We start from the raw sequence: 14,854 nt of genomic DNA on the forward strand, positions 1-14,854 counted from the left end.
ACCAGAAAAAAGTTGTATAAAAAGAGTCTGATGCCTAAATATCTTTGTAATTCCAAAGTAAATTTTAGTGATTCCTTTTGAACTAATTATACAGTTTCCATTTTCCTGTTTTTGTCTTAAACCAGAACACTCCTGGATTTTAAATCAGAGGAAAATGAGGAACAGGGTTGAGAATGAAACTTTATGTGTGGTCCTTATGACTCACAAACTTTATTGTTTGAGAAAGTATTTAAGTTAGAGTGTATTTATAGGCTCACGCTGGACACTGTTCTAATGTGTTTACATGTAAGAAAACACACTTCTACTAAGTTGAACAAACTTGTATTTATAGTTTAAAAAGGCATGTAATTCCAACTGTAGTTCTGTCAAAATACTACATATGGGGTTGTCATCCAGATCCAGATTAACCTACTTTCAAACACTAAAGATTTTTCAGATTCCATCTTAATTTGGAAACCATTTTAAAACACAGATTGACTGTTACTTAAATTTTAACTGTACTGATCAACATCCTTCTATATCTTCTATATATAGTTTTATATCTTAAACTACAACAACGTGACAGATAAATTAATTTACAGTTAAAAAAATCCTAACAAATGTGTAGAACAAAAAAAGATCAAATTAAAAGAATAAAATACACAACACGGATGTAATTCTACTCTTATTTAGTCAAATATTATTTTACTTAAATGACTGTTGTCCGTTCTTACACTGCTTTGCTTTCTTCTCTGTAGTGGTGTAAGCCACTTGGCTCTGTTGTTAATGTAAATGAGAATGTATTAATAGACTCCTCTTGCTAGAAAGAAATGATACCCATCTTGCATATTACAGCTTTATTTACTAAAGAATGTTTTAGTCCTGGTGTTGGTAACAAAGAAGTTTCTTTTTAGGATTGTTTTTGTGTGGTTTTGAGCAGTAAAAGGAAATCCATAGTGCACTCTGACTTTTTAGATCCTTCACAAAGATATCTCCTATCGTAGTCTTATATATACAAACAGACCTTGTGTTTACTGTCGAGATACAAAAGTTCATTAGTCACCTGCTCCCTTCAGTGATACTTTGTTAATTACAGTGCTATACTTCAGCCAGCTAAGGAGCAAACAATATGCTGAAACGATGAGATGTGCTAAATAATTAACAGGTGTGTATGTGTCTGTGCTGGATGCTTCATTAAAGCTCTCTTCACCTGAAAGGAGCAAGGTCAGGGGAAGTTTCTAGATTTGTTGGGGTTTTTTCCCCATATACAGTAGTCAAACACAAAGCCTAGGAAAGTTTTACTTCCATGGATAAAAGAGTATAGTCTGGAAACTTGAATAAAGTCTACAAAACCTGAATACCTATGCAGAGCCTGACACAGACACTCATACCAAAGGCTATTATTAACACTAGAGATGCAGAGTTTTGTAGCAAGAATGGAAAGTTCCACTGTATTTGCAAAACCAACACTGGACTCTGAATAAGGTTAACTTGATGCATTTCTGCTTTTCGTACAACATTTAAAGTTGCATTTAATTTTTCCAAACTATACCTTTTACATTTATTACAGGTTTATCATTGAACATTCCTTGCTCATTTGGTGCCATAACAGTGTAAACAACAGCACAAGTAGAATTTAGATTTGTGTTCATACACTTTATGATCTGGAACAGACGGGTTTGCTGGCAGTAAGTATAAAAATGCTGAGTGTGGTCACATGCTTTTGACTCTTACCCCTCACTGTGGTCGTACCTCCGTGTGTGGAAGCAATCTAATATAAAAGAAGAAAAACAACAAAGACAGCTCAGTCAGTGAAGGTCAGGTCAGACGGTGCAGATTTACACAATAAAAGAAAAACATGTAGTTATTTAAACTGAATACAGAATGCATGGCTTTTAGTGTCAAAAAGAACAAAAAAGGACAAAAAATAATTTCATGGAAAGGGTGACTAAGTAAACTAGGCTTCTGTGTAACTGCTAGAAAAGTCCTTAAAGGAGGTCAAAGTCTCAGACCGAAATAGAACTAGAGTTCGCCTTGCTTAACGGGGTTACTCTTGGAACGAGGAATTTGGAGGAAGCAAGAGAGGCTCAAAAAAGCAATTAGGTCACAACATAGTTTATAGTATAAACTATTCTGCTGGATTTCAGGAACAAAACAAAAGAACTGGCTTTCCTCTTTATATTTTTGAGCAAGAGAATTCAGTCAGCTTCCAAAAATTCTCATAATAGAATGATTCACTTAAATATTTTTGAATGCGAACCCTAGTAGACACTATCATGCATAAGTTTTTTCAAATTCACAATCTGCAGGAACAAAATGTGAAAAATGTGTTCAGGGCTCAATACTTTTTCAAGGCTCTGTACATCTTCAAAACCGAAGTAATAGCAGGGGGTAATGTAGGAAACTGGCTTAAGGTGAAGATGCCGGCTGCCAAGCAGCCAGGCCTGCAGAATCTGACTTGTCATGCTACCCACTCAAAACGAGCTTTAATATTTCATCACATTTATTCAGCTTCAGTCTGACGGCTTGGCATATCTGTCTGAGACAACATATTATATCATTTTAGCAGAAACTGCTGCAGTGCTGTTTATTTATTTACTGCTTTCATTAAGTTTCCAAAATGTTCCACTGCCCTCTATAAGGCTTTCAAAAGTTTCAGACGAGGCTAGAAAAGACACATATGGATATATCTTTGAGGTTGTATTGGTGATAGGTTTTACAGGTCAGTCACTTATTGACTGGAAAGGCTTGGGCAGTGGCATCTAAACGACTGAGCATTTCCAGGTTTTCCTTGGCCTGCCATTCAACAGCAATCCCCATCACTGACTGGGCACTGGTGAGCTCGCTGTGTTAACAGTGAGAGCTATGTTACTGTTACATACAGAGCCTAATGCTGCTTCTTGCACATTGGGCCAATGTAACAAAACAAACAACTGATTTCTCATACATTTTGGGAGGAAGCTTGTAGCAGATGGCCAAGCAGTCTATTACCAATATTTGCAGGGAGGATTATGAAAGGAAAAGTGACAGGCAATTCCTCATCAAAGCACAATTACAGACTCTGCGACTTCCTGAAATTCTGTACTGGGTCTGTCTAAATAACCTCTGTGTAACTAGAACGGCAATGTTGTTTCAGGCCAGAAGCCTTTCCTTGTTTAACTTGAGGGCCAAAATAATTTGAAAAGCATCTTTTTTTGTGCATACCTTCAAACCCTCCCTCGGTTTTTCCAAAGGAGATTTAGTGTACAAATACTGTAGTATTTTAGAGACATAGGCAATCTCATCAATGCAAAACAAGCCACAATCACAAAAGTCAGACTTCTGAATGGTTGTAAAGTTACAATTTTAGCAGGTAGTTACACCATCAAGAGCTACTTTTAAACTTCAGGGAGCTCAGAATTGCAGTTTCAGAATGGACTGAAATAAGGATACGTCTTCTTGGTGTTGGTTTCACAAGGTCTTACTTGATTACTGGAGTCCATCCCAGCATAGGAGTTCCTGGAGCTGCAGTCCACTGGAGGAGTAACTTCCCGAATAAAGTCTGCCATCTCTATCCCCCCTCCAGGATCCCTGTCAACAGCACAATAAAGAGAAAAAAATATGTTAAAGGTTTACCAAGGGCGAAAGGGACTTTAGCAAAATGCTCTCTACCCAATTTCCATGAGAAGTGATACAAAAAGAAAAATGTGCATCTAATATAGAAGGCAACACCACTAGGAACCACAGCTAGTCAATGTAATCCATATATATGGATTCAGTAAATATAATCCATATAATGAGTACGGCCAAGTCATAACACCTAGATAGCTTTGCTCTCTAAGTGTACTTGATTTTCTACTGGCAGACCATGACACAACAGAAGCTAAAAATCAAGCATAACAGAGTCATTAATTCTTAATGCAAAAGATCACTTGGCCCAAGAAAATCTGTCACTGTGCAATAAAAAAAATGTTTTCTAATTTCCACACTTGATGACAACATGCAGCCCTTGCCTTTGCTTTTTAAATTGATGAAGTTCTCAGAAAAGCAAAGCATAAAGGAGCAATTCAAAATTTTGCAACTTGCCAGCTTGCCCAACACAGACTGTCTAGCAGTCCGGTGTACCAGCAAAACGTGCTTGCATTTCTTTTTGCAATGGTTCTGTAAAGTCCTGAGCTCAGAATCTTCTCAGTCACAGCCCTCATGAGCCATCCTGGAGTATGACGGACCAAAGACGCACAAAGTTAAAACCCCTTCCAGAAAGACAGGCAAGGATGACACCATTAGATATATCTTTTAGTAAAAACATATATTTGGTCTTGAGGCCAACAAATCCCTCTAATAAGTGCTCACAAATGATCAATTTCCCTATATGACAAGACATTAATTGCTATTCATTGCATGATCCATTGCAGGTTTTCATTATAAGCTGCTATATTAGACTCATACCTTGTGTTGGCCCAGTCTAGTGTTCTGGATATATTTTGCTTATTCTGAGAAAAGTGCACAGACATTTTCTTCAGCACCAGTACAAAAGCCTGACGTTTATGAAACCAGAAATAGATCCACTGCTATGTAGAAAGGAGTTTCATTTCACTGGCTCTTCTCTCTCGGGTTGTCTTCTGTAATTAGTCACAGACATTTGTTTTTGTACTAAGCTCAAGTCGCCTGCCCAAGTATCCCTTCAGGAATGTGAAATGCGTCACGACAGCTATTGCATCATTAAGTTGGGTCTCACCGTTTCTTTTAACAGCATTCTTTACCACCGACAAATGAAGAGAGAATTCTCCTAAAAACAGCTTTCAACGGCACATGGCCAGGTTCCAAACAGGAAAAATAAGGACAATTCTACCTCATGCCCTTGGCTGTTATAAATACTGAATGTAGTGGTCTGAATGCAGCAAGAGCAGTCTGAAAAGACTCAAAGTGCAGAACTATTAATTGATGAAAGCACTCAGGACTGCCAATCCTAAACTACTAAACCCCAAAGCTCCATGATCTACCGAGCTCTGGAAGAGAGAAACGTGTTCATACCAGGCACTATGCAAAACATGGATCCACAAAGCTGACAGATGAGCTGCACAATGCATTAAGAAAGATGATGACAGAGTGGGCAAGGGAACAAAACATGAATTCGCCAGATGCTGTTTACAGAAAGCTGCTTCTTTGCTCGCTCAAAAAAGTTGAGTGTAGCTGAAGAACTCTCTGTTGTTGTTTATCCAGTCAAGGTTTTGATACTGTGTTCTTGTAACCCAGTTCTGCGTTTCCTTACCTGCTGATCCACGGACTTCTAAGACTTTACAGGAAATCCTAAAATTCAGCAGCATGTCTCTCCACTTTCAAATGGGGCTTGGGCTACAGCTACAGTTGTGAGTACAGATATATGGCAGATCTTTGGGCAACAGATGTGACTGGAGACCTTTCAGAGAGATTTCCCCTCCTCACCCCGACTATCCTGTACCCTCTTACCCTGGCCCATTGCTATCCTCTCGGCGGGTGGCGTTGGCGTCGTTGGCGCTGTCGGGGTTCGCACTTCGGCCGCCGAGCTCGCCAGCACGGTGGTGCTCTATCACCTCGCCCTCGTCCAGCGCCCGGTGCAGCCGGTAATTCACCGTCTTCAGTAGCAGGAACATGGCGGCGATGACACCGCAATAGATGCCCACTATCACCATGGTGGAGGGCAGAGCCTGGGGGAGGGAAAGATCAGTGAACGAGGGAGCAAAACGTTTTCAAATTTCACCTGACCATCCCACTCAAGGTTCAGTGAATGAGTGTAGAAAGGTTTTTTGAACCAATTTCAAACCAGCTACAAAAGCATGTAAGGTGCCTTGTGAGATGAGGCCTTTTTACCTTCAGATGGGAAATATTATTCCAAATCATTTGCTCAAATCAGAAAACGACAGCTTTAATGGTTAGATCCAAGACAAGCACTAATGACTGGTCTTCAAGGCATGTCAAATACTGACACTCGATTACAAAGATATCTCCTAGAATTATTTGAAGTTCTGAAAGATATATAATATCTTTCCACACACCCACCGCTGTGCATGTCACACACTGCCAAGTCATGCTGTTGAAAGAGTTAACTACAAGCAAGTAAAAGATGGTTTCCCCTTGGTTATTAGCATTCCTTATTTCCTTGTCTCCTTGTTGTTTTATAAAAAACATCATTATACAGCCGCCACCCGTACAGTCCTCAGCTGCATCGCTCCTTGCTTGAGGAACTGCTGCCAACAGCAAAAAAGCTAAACCTCACAATTCTGTCTGAATGTGCTTTTGTGCAACTGATTTATAACCTGGAATGTACTATAACTTGGCCAAGAGATCTATTTTTCTGTTTGTAATTCGGTATGGTGCCTTTGAATGCCTTTGGCAAGAATTTGTGTCATATGTATGAATTTCTATTATGTATACTGTACTCAACAATTACTTTTCTTTACAAAGCATCTGTCAAGACAAAGCTCTGAAGAGATGTCAAAACTGCCATTGATGTGCAATCTTGCATTACCCACATAATTCACTCTGCAGTCTCAGAGCACAGAAACAAAAGGTCTTGCTGCCTGAGGTGTAGAGTTTGTACTTTAAAAAGTACCCTCTGAAATAAAGGGCCAAGATGGAATGCACAGCGAAAGAGATCACTGAGATATGAAAGACTTGACCCACTTAACCCATAATAGAAAACATCTGAATTTCACAGGGAATCACTGCAAACATAGCTAAACCAGGAGGTATGCTTTCTAACATCAGACTTGCTATTATAATGGGATATAACATCCGATGATGTGATTTTAAAACATTTACAAGATGCTCTTATACCTCATCTACACATTGCGTTGAATATAGTAATCTCAGTCTACAATAGCTTTTGTTCAGCCAAGGCAATTCTACCCAGCCTTCTACTTCCCACTTAAAAAAGGCTTATTTCTTATTTTCCATTCCTTAAATCCGCCTTTTTATAACCATCTTCTGACTGTGTATCTAATAACCTAATTCCGCCTGCTAACTGCAGCTTGTTAGAGTAATGCAGACGGTTTTACAATCCCTTACGCAGAGACATTTTTAAGGCCGATCTACCCAGCATGTAGTGGGACTTTATCAGTTGCTATGTTTGCTTAGAATCTTATTAGGGCAGATTAGGGCAGAACTGCACATCTGGAGTATTTTATCTATTTCACCACTGTAAGGGGCACTCTCTGGCAGAAGAGAAGCTGTATCTCAGCTCTTGCTGCTCACCATTTTCTCTTTCCTGATTTTTCATATCACTAAACAATATAACTTAATTGGCAAAATCGAAATATATGACATTTACCCTGAATGCAAAGAACAGGAAACAAAAATCCAACTATTAACAAGAACATCCATCAAGTGAAAAGAAGTCATCACAAAACAGAACGTAGGAGGAAAGTCTCAAGATGATGTAACTGTGGCACTGCAAGAGGACCTTTACTGAGGTACACCGACGCAATAAAACCAGCAGGATGGGTTTATTTCTCCAAAGTGGATGAGAAAGGAAAACTCCGGGCTGCACTTTTCACCTTTTCTCTTTATCTGATAAATCTGTAAATCCTTGATTTTTTTTCCTGTCACCTTTGATAAACAGGGAGCATCCTAAGCGAGCCAGCAGCCAGATCACTCTGCAACTCACAACTGGCAGCCCACTGAAGCTAAGCAGGTGTGAGCCTGGTCAGTACCTGGATGAGAGACCTCCTGGGAAAAACTAAGGTTGCTGCTGGAAGAGGTGTTAGTGGGGCCAGCAGGGGACGCTCACCCTGCGGTCCATGTGGGTCCTAATGCCCCAGTATAGTGACGGGGACACCATGCTGTAAACAGTCGCCGTCCTTCGGATGAGACGTAAAACCGAGGTCCTGACTCTCTGTGGTCATTAAAAATCCCAGAGCGTTATTCGAAAAGAGTAGGGGTGTAATCCCGGCATCCTGGCCAAATTTCCCATTGGCCCTTACCAATCATGGCCTCCAAATAATCCCCATCTATGAATTGGCTCCATTACTCTGCTCTCCTCCCCATTGATGGTTAATGTGTGGTGAGTGTGCTGGCGCACTATGGCTGCCCTCGCATCATCCAGGTGGATGCTGCACATTGGTGGTGGTGGAAGGGAGTCCCCATTACCTGTAAAGCCCTTTGAGTGGAATATCCAGAAAAGCACTATATAAGTGTAAGCAATTTTAATTATTAAATTATAATTAATTAAGTGTGAAGCATTCCTTAAATCCTTCCAGAAGAAAACAATGGGTGTTAGGGAATAAACTCCAGTGTATAGCTCAGAATGAAATACTGCAGGAAGACTACAACAATGATGATGGAATTATTTTCTTTAATTAGAGCACAGAATCTACTTATGATTGTCTTATTAATTTCTTCAGTCCCTGTACTTATACAGTGCTTTTCATTGCCAAAGGATCCCACAGCATTTTAGAAACAAAGGAGCACACACTTCACCACTTAAGTGCAGCTCCCATTAGGCACCAGCTACTGTATGCTACAGATCAAGGGAGGAAGTACTTTCATCCATCCATTTCCTAACTGCTTCTTCCAAGCCAGGGTCACAGGGGAGCCAGAGCCTAACCAAAGAAAGGCACAATACACTCGGGTTGGGACACCAGTCCGTCACAGGACAGAGGGACACAAACCCACCCCAGCACTGCAAGGCAACAATGCTAACCACTGAAAGTTTTGTAGGTGAAAGGACATATTTCACCTACAAAATTTACGGGGAACTTTAAAGTGGCCAGATTACGCGATCACAGAGTGAATTTTAGCCAAAATACTAGGGGAATGCCCTACTCTTTAAAAAGAGAATCATGGAATCTTTAACAGCCAAAGGACAGTATCTTACAGCACAGTATCCCCACTCATCACATTCTAGCACTGGCTTGAAACTTCTGGTTGGTTCCAATTTTATCTTCACGGTATGCACACATTTTAATTGAAGCAGTTGGTTTCAAGACTTGCTTTTAAAAAAAGCAATGTTTTTTCATCTAAGTCCCTTAAACAGTTCTCCAACTCAGGAGACACAGCAAAAACAAAGCTGTTATGCACCAGATGACCACACAGCCAACTGCCTGATGATCACACTTTTTATAAAGCAGCATGACACAGCAATAAACGTTTTGTCCCCCCCCCCCCAACTGTTTACAACAAAAGTAATCCTGGAACACTTTAAATTATACGCATTGCTGCATCGTCACAGTAAGTGCAAAGGTTTCAGTGCAAAGGGCAGCTTCCTTTTGTTTTCTGCCTGTTCAGAGATGCAGTGACTTTCCCAATCTTTGCGCTGATATGTCATGACATCTTATCATTCCCAAGAACGCAAAGATTCTGCAAGGTACACGTGGTGCTGTACTATGTTATATTGACAAACATTAACAGAGCTTACAACAGAGATGTTCTGCTATAGTGCCACAATGATACCTCTACAGCACTTAAACTGCACACCAGTTTTTTTTCAAAAAGTGGATCAGTCATCATTTAGTTACAAGGAGAAGGGCACCTTGTTTTTGTCATGCTTTGTTATTATTATGCCCATGAGATATGTTTGATGATGTTTTCACAGTTGCCACTATGCTTTATCATTTGCATGGCGATCTTTAAAGATGAGTCTAAGCAGTTTGGCATTGACGGAAGTTCTTGTTTTGGGACTGAAGGTCAAACATGGTCTCAGCTTGGTTTCAAAGGCTCCAGTATTCATAAAGTTGCAGAATCTATGCTATCGTTTTGCACAGGGGATGGATGAAGCCATTTATTCCATAATTCACCATTATCTTTTGCTGCCTTGACAAAAAGCACCGCATTTAATTTGAGTAGCTTGATCCCATTCACAGACTTCTAATCAAATATGAGAACAGTGTCATAACCTAAAGTGCAAGGCAGGGAGTTAAAGACAATGCAAAAGTGTTAAAATAGATCAAATTCGCAAAGTAAATAGTGCTGGAATTAAATGCATAATAATTATATTGAAAGGGTGTTCCCTTAGTGTCTTTAGCTAGAGACCTGGGCCCAAATGAAATGGTGAGTTTTACTAAGGCCCTATATCAGTGGTTTTGTAAAACCCAATTCTGGGATGATGGACCAAATCAAAACAAGATTTCAAACCCATCTAACGTTAATTGGTGATTTCCCTGCAATACCTAACCCAAGTGAACTACGTTAATAAATAATATAGCTTCTGAAAGAGCAACAACCCACACGGAAAATGAAATAGGTCTTAAGGGCTTCATTTTTTTCTTTGTTCTTAATCAAAATTCAATCTTACAGTGTTCAGGAAATTTACATAAAACACAATGGAAGCTCTGTTGTTAATCACACTGACCGTACAACAGCATGGAACGCTCTGATGTTTTTCTGGAAAGCTACAGTAATACAGTTCCTTATTTTACACGATAGCAGAAATGTCAAGGCCTTCACTTTCCATGGCAACGGATATTAAAGTAGTGTCAAATGGGAACGCAAACCAAAACGAGAGCTTATGATGTTCGGGACAAACTGACCTCAGCTCTGTTTTGTGACTTTGAATTGTCAGAAGCAAAGGGAAACTCTAAACACTTTTTCTCTCTTTTTGAGAGAGAGGTGTGCTGAAGAGCTTGCACAGTGGCATTTAAAGAATGATTAATGTTTCAGCTCAGCTCATATGCTAAACAGAGACATCCTCAACAATTCCCACACACTGAACAGCAGGAATTCTGGGTTCAATTTCATTTCATTTTCAGAGCAGGTTCAACACAAGCACTCCTACTGTGCCTTCCAAAAGCCAGCAAGAGAATGCTTCAACCTGTTCTCTGTACCTGAGGGATCTATACTGTACCTATACTGGATAGGAATAAGGCTTCTTAACACTTCACACCATGCTAGGCCTCTCATTTTAAAACTGCCTCAAACCAGGCATCAAAAGTTTCTACTAGGATTACAAGTTCATTTTTAATAATGCAGTTATTTAAAAGCTGTCCCCCTGCTGTTAAAATTCTCTAAGAATCTTGGGATGAAATGCAAAATTTGTGCCACCATTAACACAAAAAGGAGAGCCCTCTACAGTATTCTGCTTGTGAGCCTACTAGGACCTTATCCCGACAAGCAACAGGTGGGGGACACACAGACACAAACACAAACATTCACACCAGGGCCGCTTGTCCCAGAAGCTTTATTAACCCACGAGTATGTGTTTCACGTGTGGGAGGAAACAAGAGTACCCGGAGGAAATCCCCATGTGAACAAGGGAAGAACATACGAACTCCATCCAGACAGCACCCCAGGTCAAGAATTAAACCCAAGGCCCGAACACAGCAAGGCAGCAATACTAACCACTGCAACACCATTTTTCAACACAAAATGAAAACTTTTATACAGTTTAGCTACATAATCTAATCCCCAGATTCTCATTCATTCTTTTGTTTCTCTTGTCTGAGCAGCACTGCGGACAGGATTGTAATAGTCTGAGGAACACTGTCTTTTCTGGAAGCAGAGGCACTATACACCCTTGCCAAGATGACAGTCAAATACAGGAAAGACACACTCACACAGGGGTGATCTAGAGACACCACGAGTCCTAACCAGCATGTATGCGTGTCTGAGGTGGGCGGAAATTGGAGCATGCAGACTCAATACAGATGGTCCTCCATGTGGGAATCTAACACAGGAGAAGGCAATACAATTCCAATAAAACACACTAGAAAACTTCAGCATTTCTTGTTGGGAGCAGCAATCATTTCAATATATTAGAAGCCCACATGTGAATCTGGCATGTCGGTTTGCTATGCTGTCTCATAAGGCTTGCTACTGGTCCTTGCATGTGGTGTTTCCACGTTCTAAGTGCATCCAAGTGTTTTTTTCTCCCAAAACACCTCTCCTTCTACTTCTCAAAACCATGTGGATAGGTTACTGGCTACTCATAAATGTCCATTTGTGAAAAGAGATGAGGAACCCTACTCACTAACTAAGCCACTAAGGAGAGGATCTGATGCCTCTCTGCCTGGCACTGGGATTCAATTAAAGCAATTAAAGGTTCCTACCGGATGACATGTGACAGATCACCTCCACTGACAAGCACAAAGGCAACCTGTCATTTAAGTACTTCCAGTCACAGGACAATCTGCATCGCTACAGGCTTGTGGACATCTGTAAACAGCACGCCATAAATAAAACATTCACAGACAGCAATGGCCTTTTAAATAGGCACCTCCTGGTCACGGCAAAAGAACGGGTGCTTTGTGCCGTGAAAAACAAGAACTGCAGATGTGGCTAGCAAGAAAAGAGTCCAGGAGAACCACCAGGTGTCACCTCTGTGGTGTGTGGCAGACAAGGAGGAGCCATGAGACAACCCACTGTGCAGTCTATGCACCGTCAGCCTCAAAATGCAACTGCAAGTACAGTTGCATGTTACGCCATCCTCCTGCCTTTAGGAATGCTGCAGTTTTTCTGGCAATCCAGGTCCTCATTGTTTTCAGACAATGACTGTTAATGGAGGTGTAGGAATGTTCACAACCAGTTAAGGGCCACAGAGAAGAAGTATGGCAATCAAAAGCAGGCATGGATTATTTGCGGACTACCCAGTGCCCTCCTCTTATCCCTGCGAGACCATCTCAGTAAACACTCTATCCTGGAAAAGTGTGTCAGGAACAGGCTGTAGTCCAGCAATCTCAATTACAGAAGCAAGCAAGCCCGCCCCATTCTCTTGTGTGCAGCCACAGAGTGTTAACCAGCTTCATTTTAGCTCCATGTTGTGGTGGCAGACCAGTCCCGACTGCCTGCTGTGCCCTTCTGCGAAACGCTTTCATTCAAAGGGGGTGTCATAACGGTTCCATGCCTACACTGAAATGATCAGATTGAAAAAAATAGCGAGAAAACTATACAGATATGAAAACAGACTCCCCCCCCCCTCACATTCTTTCTGTCAGTAAAGTCTATTGCCTGGAATTATACTAACGACTAGAACAGTGTGCTGTAAATCTGGTTCATTTTCAGCAGGTGGTCCTCAGAGACCAATGTACATCAGCTTGCGTTTGGCGTTATTAATCTTCTTTTCCATGTGCATTTACCCTACATCTTTTGGAAGGAATAAAACGCAAATTTACTGGACATTCTAAAAATTAATGGCATTTGCAATATTTTGCCCTTTCCGAAAGAGTATAAAAATCATCCGTTAGATATGAGACTGCTTGACAGTACAGTACATAGCTCAACAAAGACACTGGAAATAAAATTTCGGACTTCGCCAGAGAACATTGCTTTAGCCCACGGTCTCGTCTGCCAACGCGAGAATGACGACAAGTCCATATAGTACTGGTACTAACCAGCAGAATATACCGATCGCTGCATATATATCGAATATATGCAATCGCGTAATTGAACATAATTAGGTTAAATGAACCAATGGCACTAAATGGCACTCCACAGCGCATGGAAATAATAAGGCGTTTAATTGACATTTTAGCTGTGCAATGAAATGACAGCTCGGCTCAAGTTACAATCTCACAACATGATGTCGTTGTTACTGTTGTTATTTCAGGAAATGCCCGTTTTGATTTTATTTCGGTGCTAGTGCGCTACGGATATGATGGAGACACTCGTCTGTGACCACGGCAACAACCAATACCCACAGCTCGTCATCTTAAAGAAAAAAATCTTAGTATTAATTAAGGTTGGTTAATTGATGTACAGCTAGTAAGAGCTTTTAATAGAAAAGGTAATTACCTCCTTTCGACTTGTATTAAAGAAAATAATGCTGCAGATCTCCAAACCTTTAGTATATTATATTGCATTACTACCTTCCAGTATGGTGTAATTTCTTGTAAAGAGATTAATAATAACGGTTTTCTTGCAAGCCCGGAAAATAGTTCAGAGTTTGACAGAGACAGGCTAAGAAGTATCGTCCCCGAAATAGGATAACACCGGATTCACAGCAGTACGATTGTATCTGCATCAAACTAAAAACAAACTCTGCCTTGTAAAGAACAGGACCGTCCTGCCAATATTGTGCAATTAACGGTAAGCAAACAAAGGACTCAATCTGACAGGAGAGCTGCCTGGCTCGCCTCCACACCACCCGACCCGCTAGAGAAGAAGAGAATTTAAAACCCATGCACATCAAAACTCACCATGTAAAGCGTAAAGGGGAAACAAAGCAGGAAGAGCCAAATGTAGAGGTGCAAGGCATTGACAAATGTATTTTGATGGGGATCGTAATACCAGCCTCCTGTAATAGAAGCCCATACCCCTTGTCTCAAAATCTGTAGTGTCTGAGACCCCATGTTTTAGTCCGTTTAGATCCTCGAAGCAACCTCAAAAAATAACAGAGGCTACTCGTCCCGAACCATAAAGCGCAGAGCACTGCCTCCAGACACTGGCCTGAAAACCCCCGCTGCAGCCATCTTCTCTCCCAGTAGCTGGAGGACTGCCCTCGGTCCTCCACTGAGAGACTTCCTATCCCGCCACGCCCTGCGAGACACTGCTCTCCTCAAACACGAAGGCCAAGAGGGCGGATAAAAGACAAAGAGAATAAGTCCTGCTCAGTTGCGCCATCAAGTGGCATGCGTGAATACATCTGGTCTTAAATTGTATCCCTTATTGTGAGGGCCCACACACCAAATGTTATTGTTAGAAAAAGGCAGTGTAACTTAATAGTGCCCCCTTCACGTGGAAGACTGAATCTGAAGGGGTTTTACCCTAAAAATAAAAACATTATATCTGAAGACTTACTGTAGGTGAACGGTGCGATATCGTTTAACTGGCTTTAATTGAAATAAATATATTTAATCGTTTATTCAACTGTTCTTGTAAAACCATGAAACAAATGTAACCGTAAATTCCAGACGATTACAAATATTAAAGAACACTTAATATGAAACAACAAAAAATATTTTTCAGGAATGTAAAAACGAATAGCCTT

The 14,854-nt window shown here is 40.7% G+C and overlaps 1 protein-coding gene across 3 annotated transcripts in view; it reads right to left on the reverse strand.

The window, feature by feature from the left end:
- Positions 1-14,349, reverse strand: part of pcnx1 (pecanex 1) — a 66,797-nt gene extending 52,448 nt beyond the window's left edge. For all 3 annotated transcript variants that reach the window (XM_088924850.1, XM_088924849.1, XM_088924848.1), the window contains exons 1-4: positions 14,064-14,349; positions 5,428-5,645; positions 3,444-3,549; positions 1,714-1,750 (exon numbers count right to left, since the gene is read on the reverse strand). In XM_088924850.1, coding sequence (XP_088780976.1) covers positions 1,714-1,750; positions 3,444-3,549; positions 5,428-5,645; positions 14,064-14,216 — 514 coding nt within the window. In that variant the 5' untranslated portion in view covers positions 14,217-14,349. The remainder of the gene's footprint in view (positions 1-1,713; positions 1,751-3,443; positions 3,550-5,427; positions 5,646-14,063) is intronic.
- Between the last annotated feature and the right edge of the window lie 505 nt (positions 14,350-14,854).

Source organism: Atractosteus spatula, chromosome 9 (assembly GCF_055471065.1).
Source record: "Atractosteus spatula isolate fAtrSpa1 chromosome 9, fAtrSpa1.hap1, whole genome shotgun sequence".
Classification (NCBI taxonomy): domain Eukaryota; kingdom Metazoa; phylum Chordata; class Actinopteri; order Semionotiformes; family Lepisosteidae; genus Atractosteus; species Atractosteus spatula.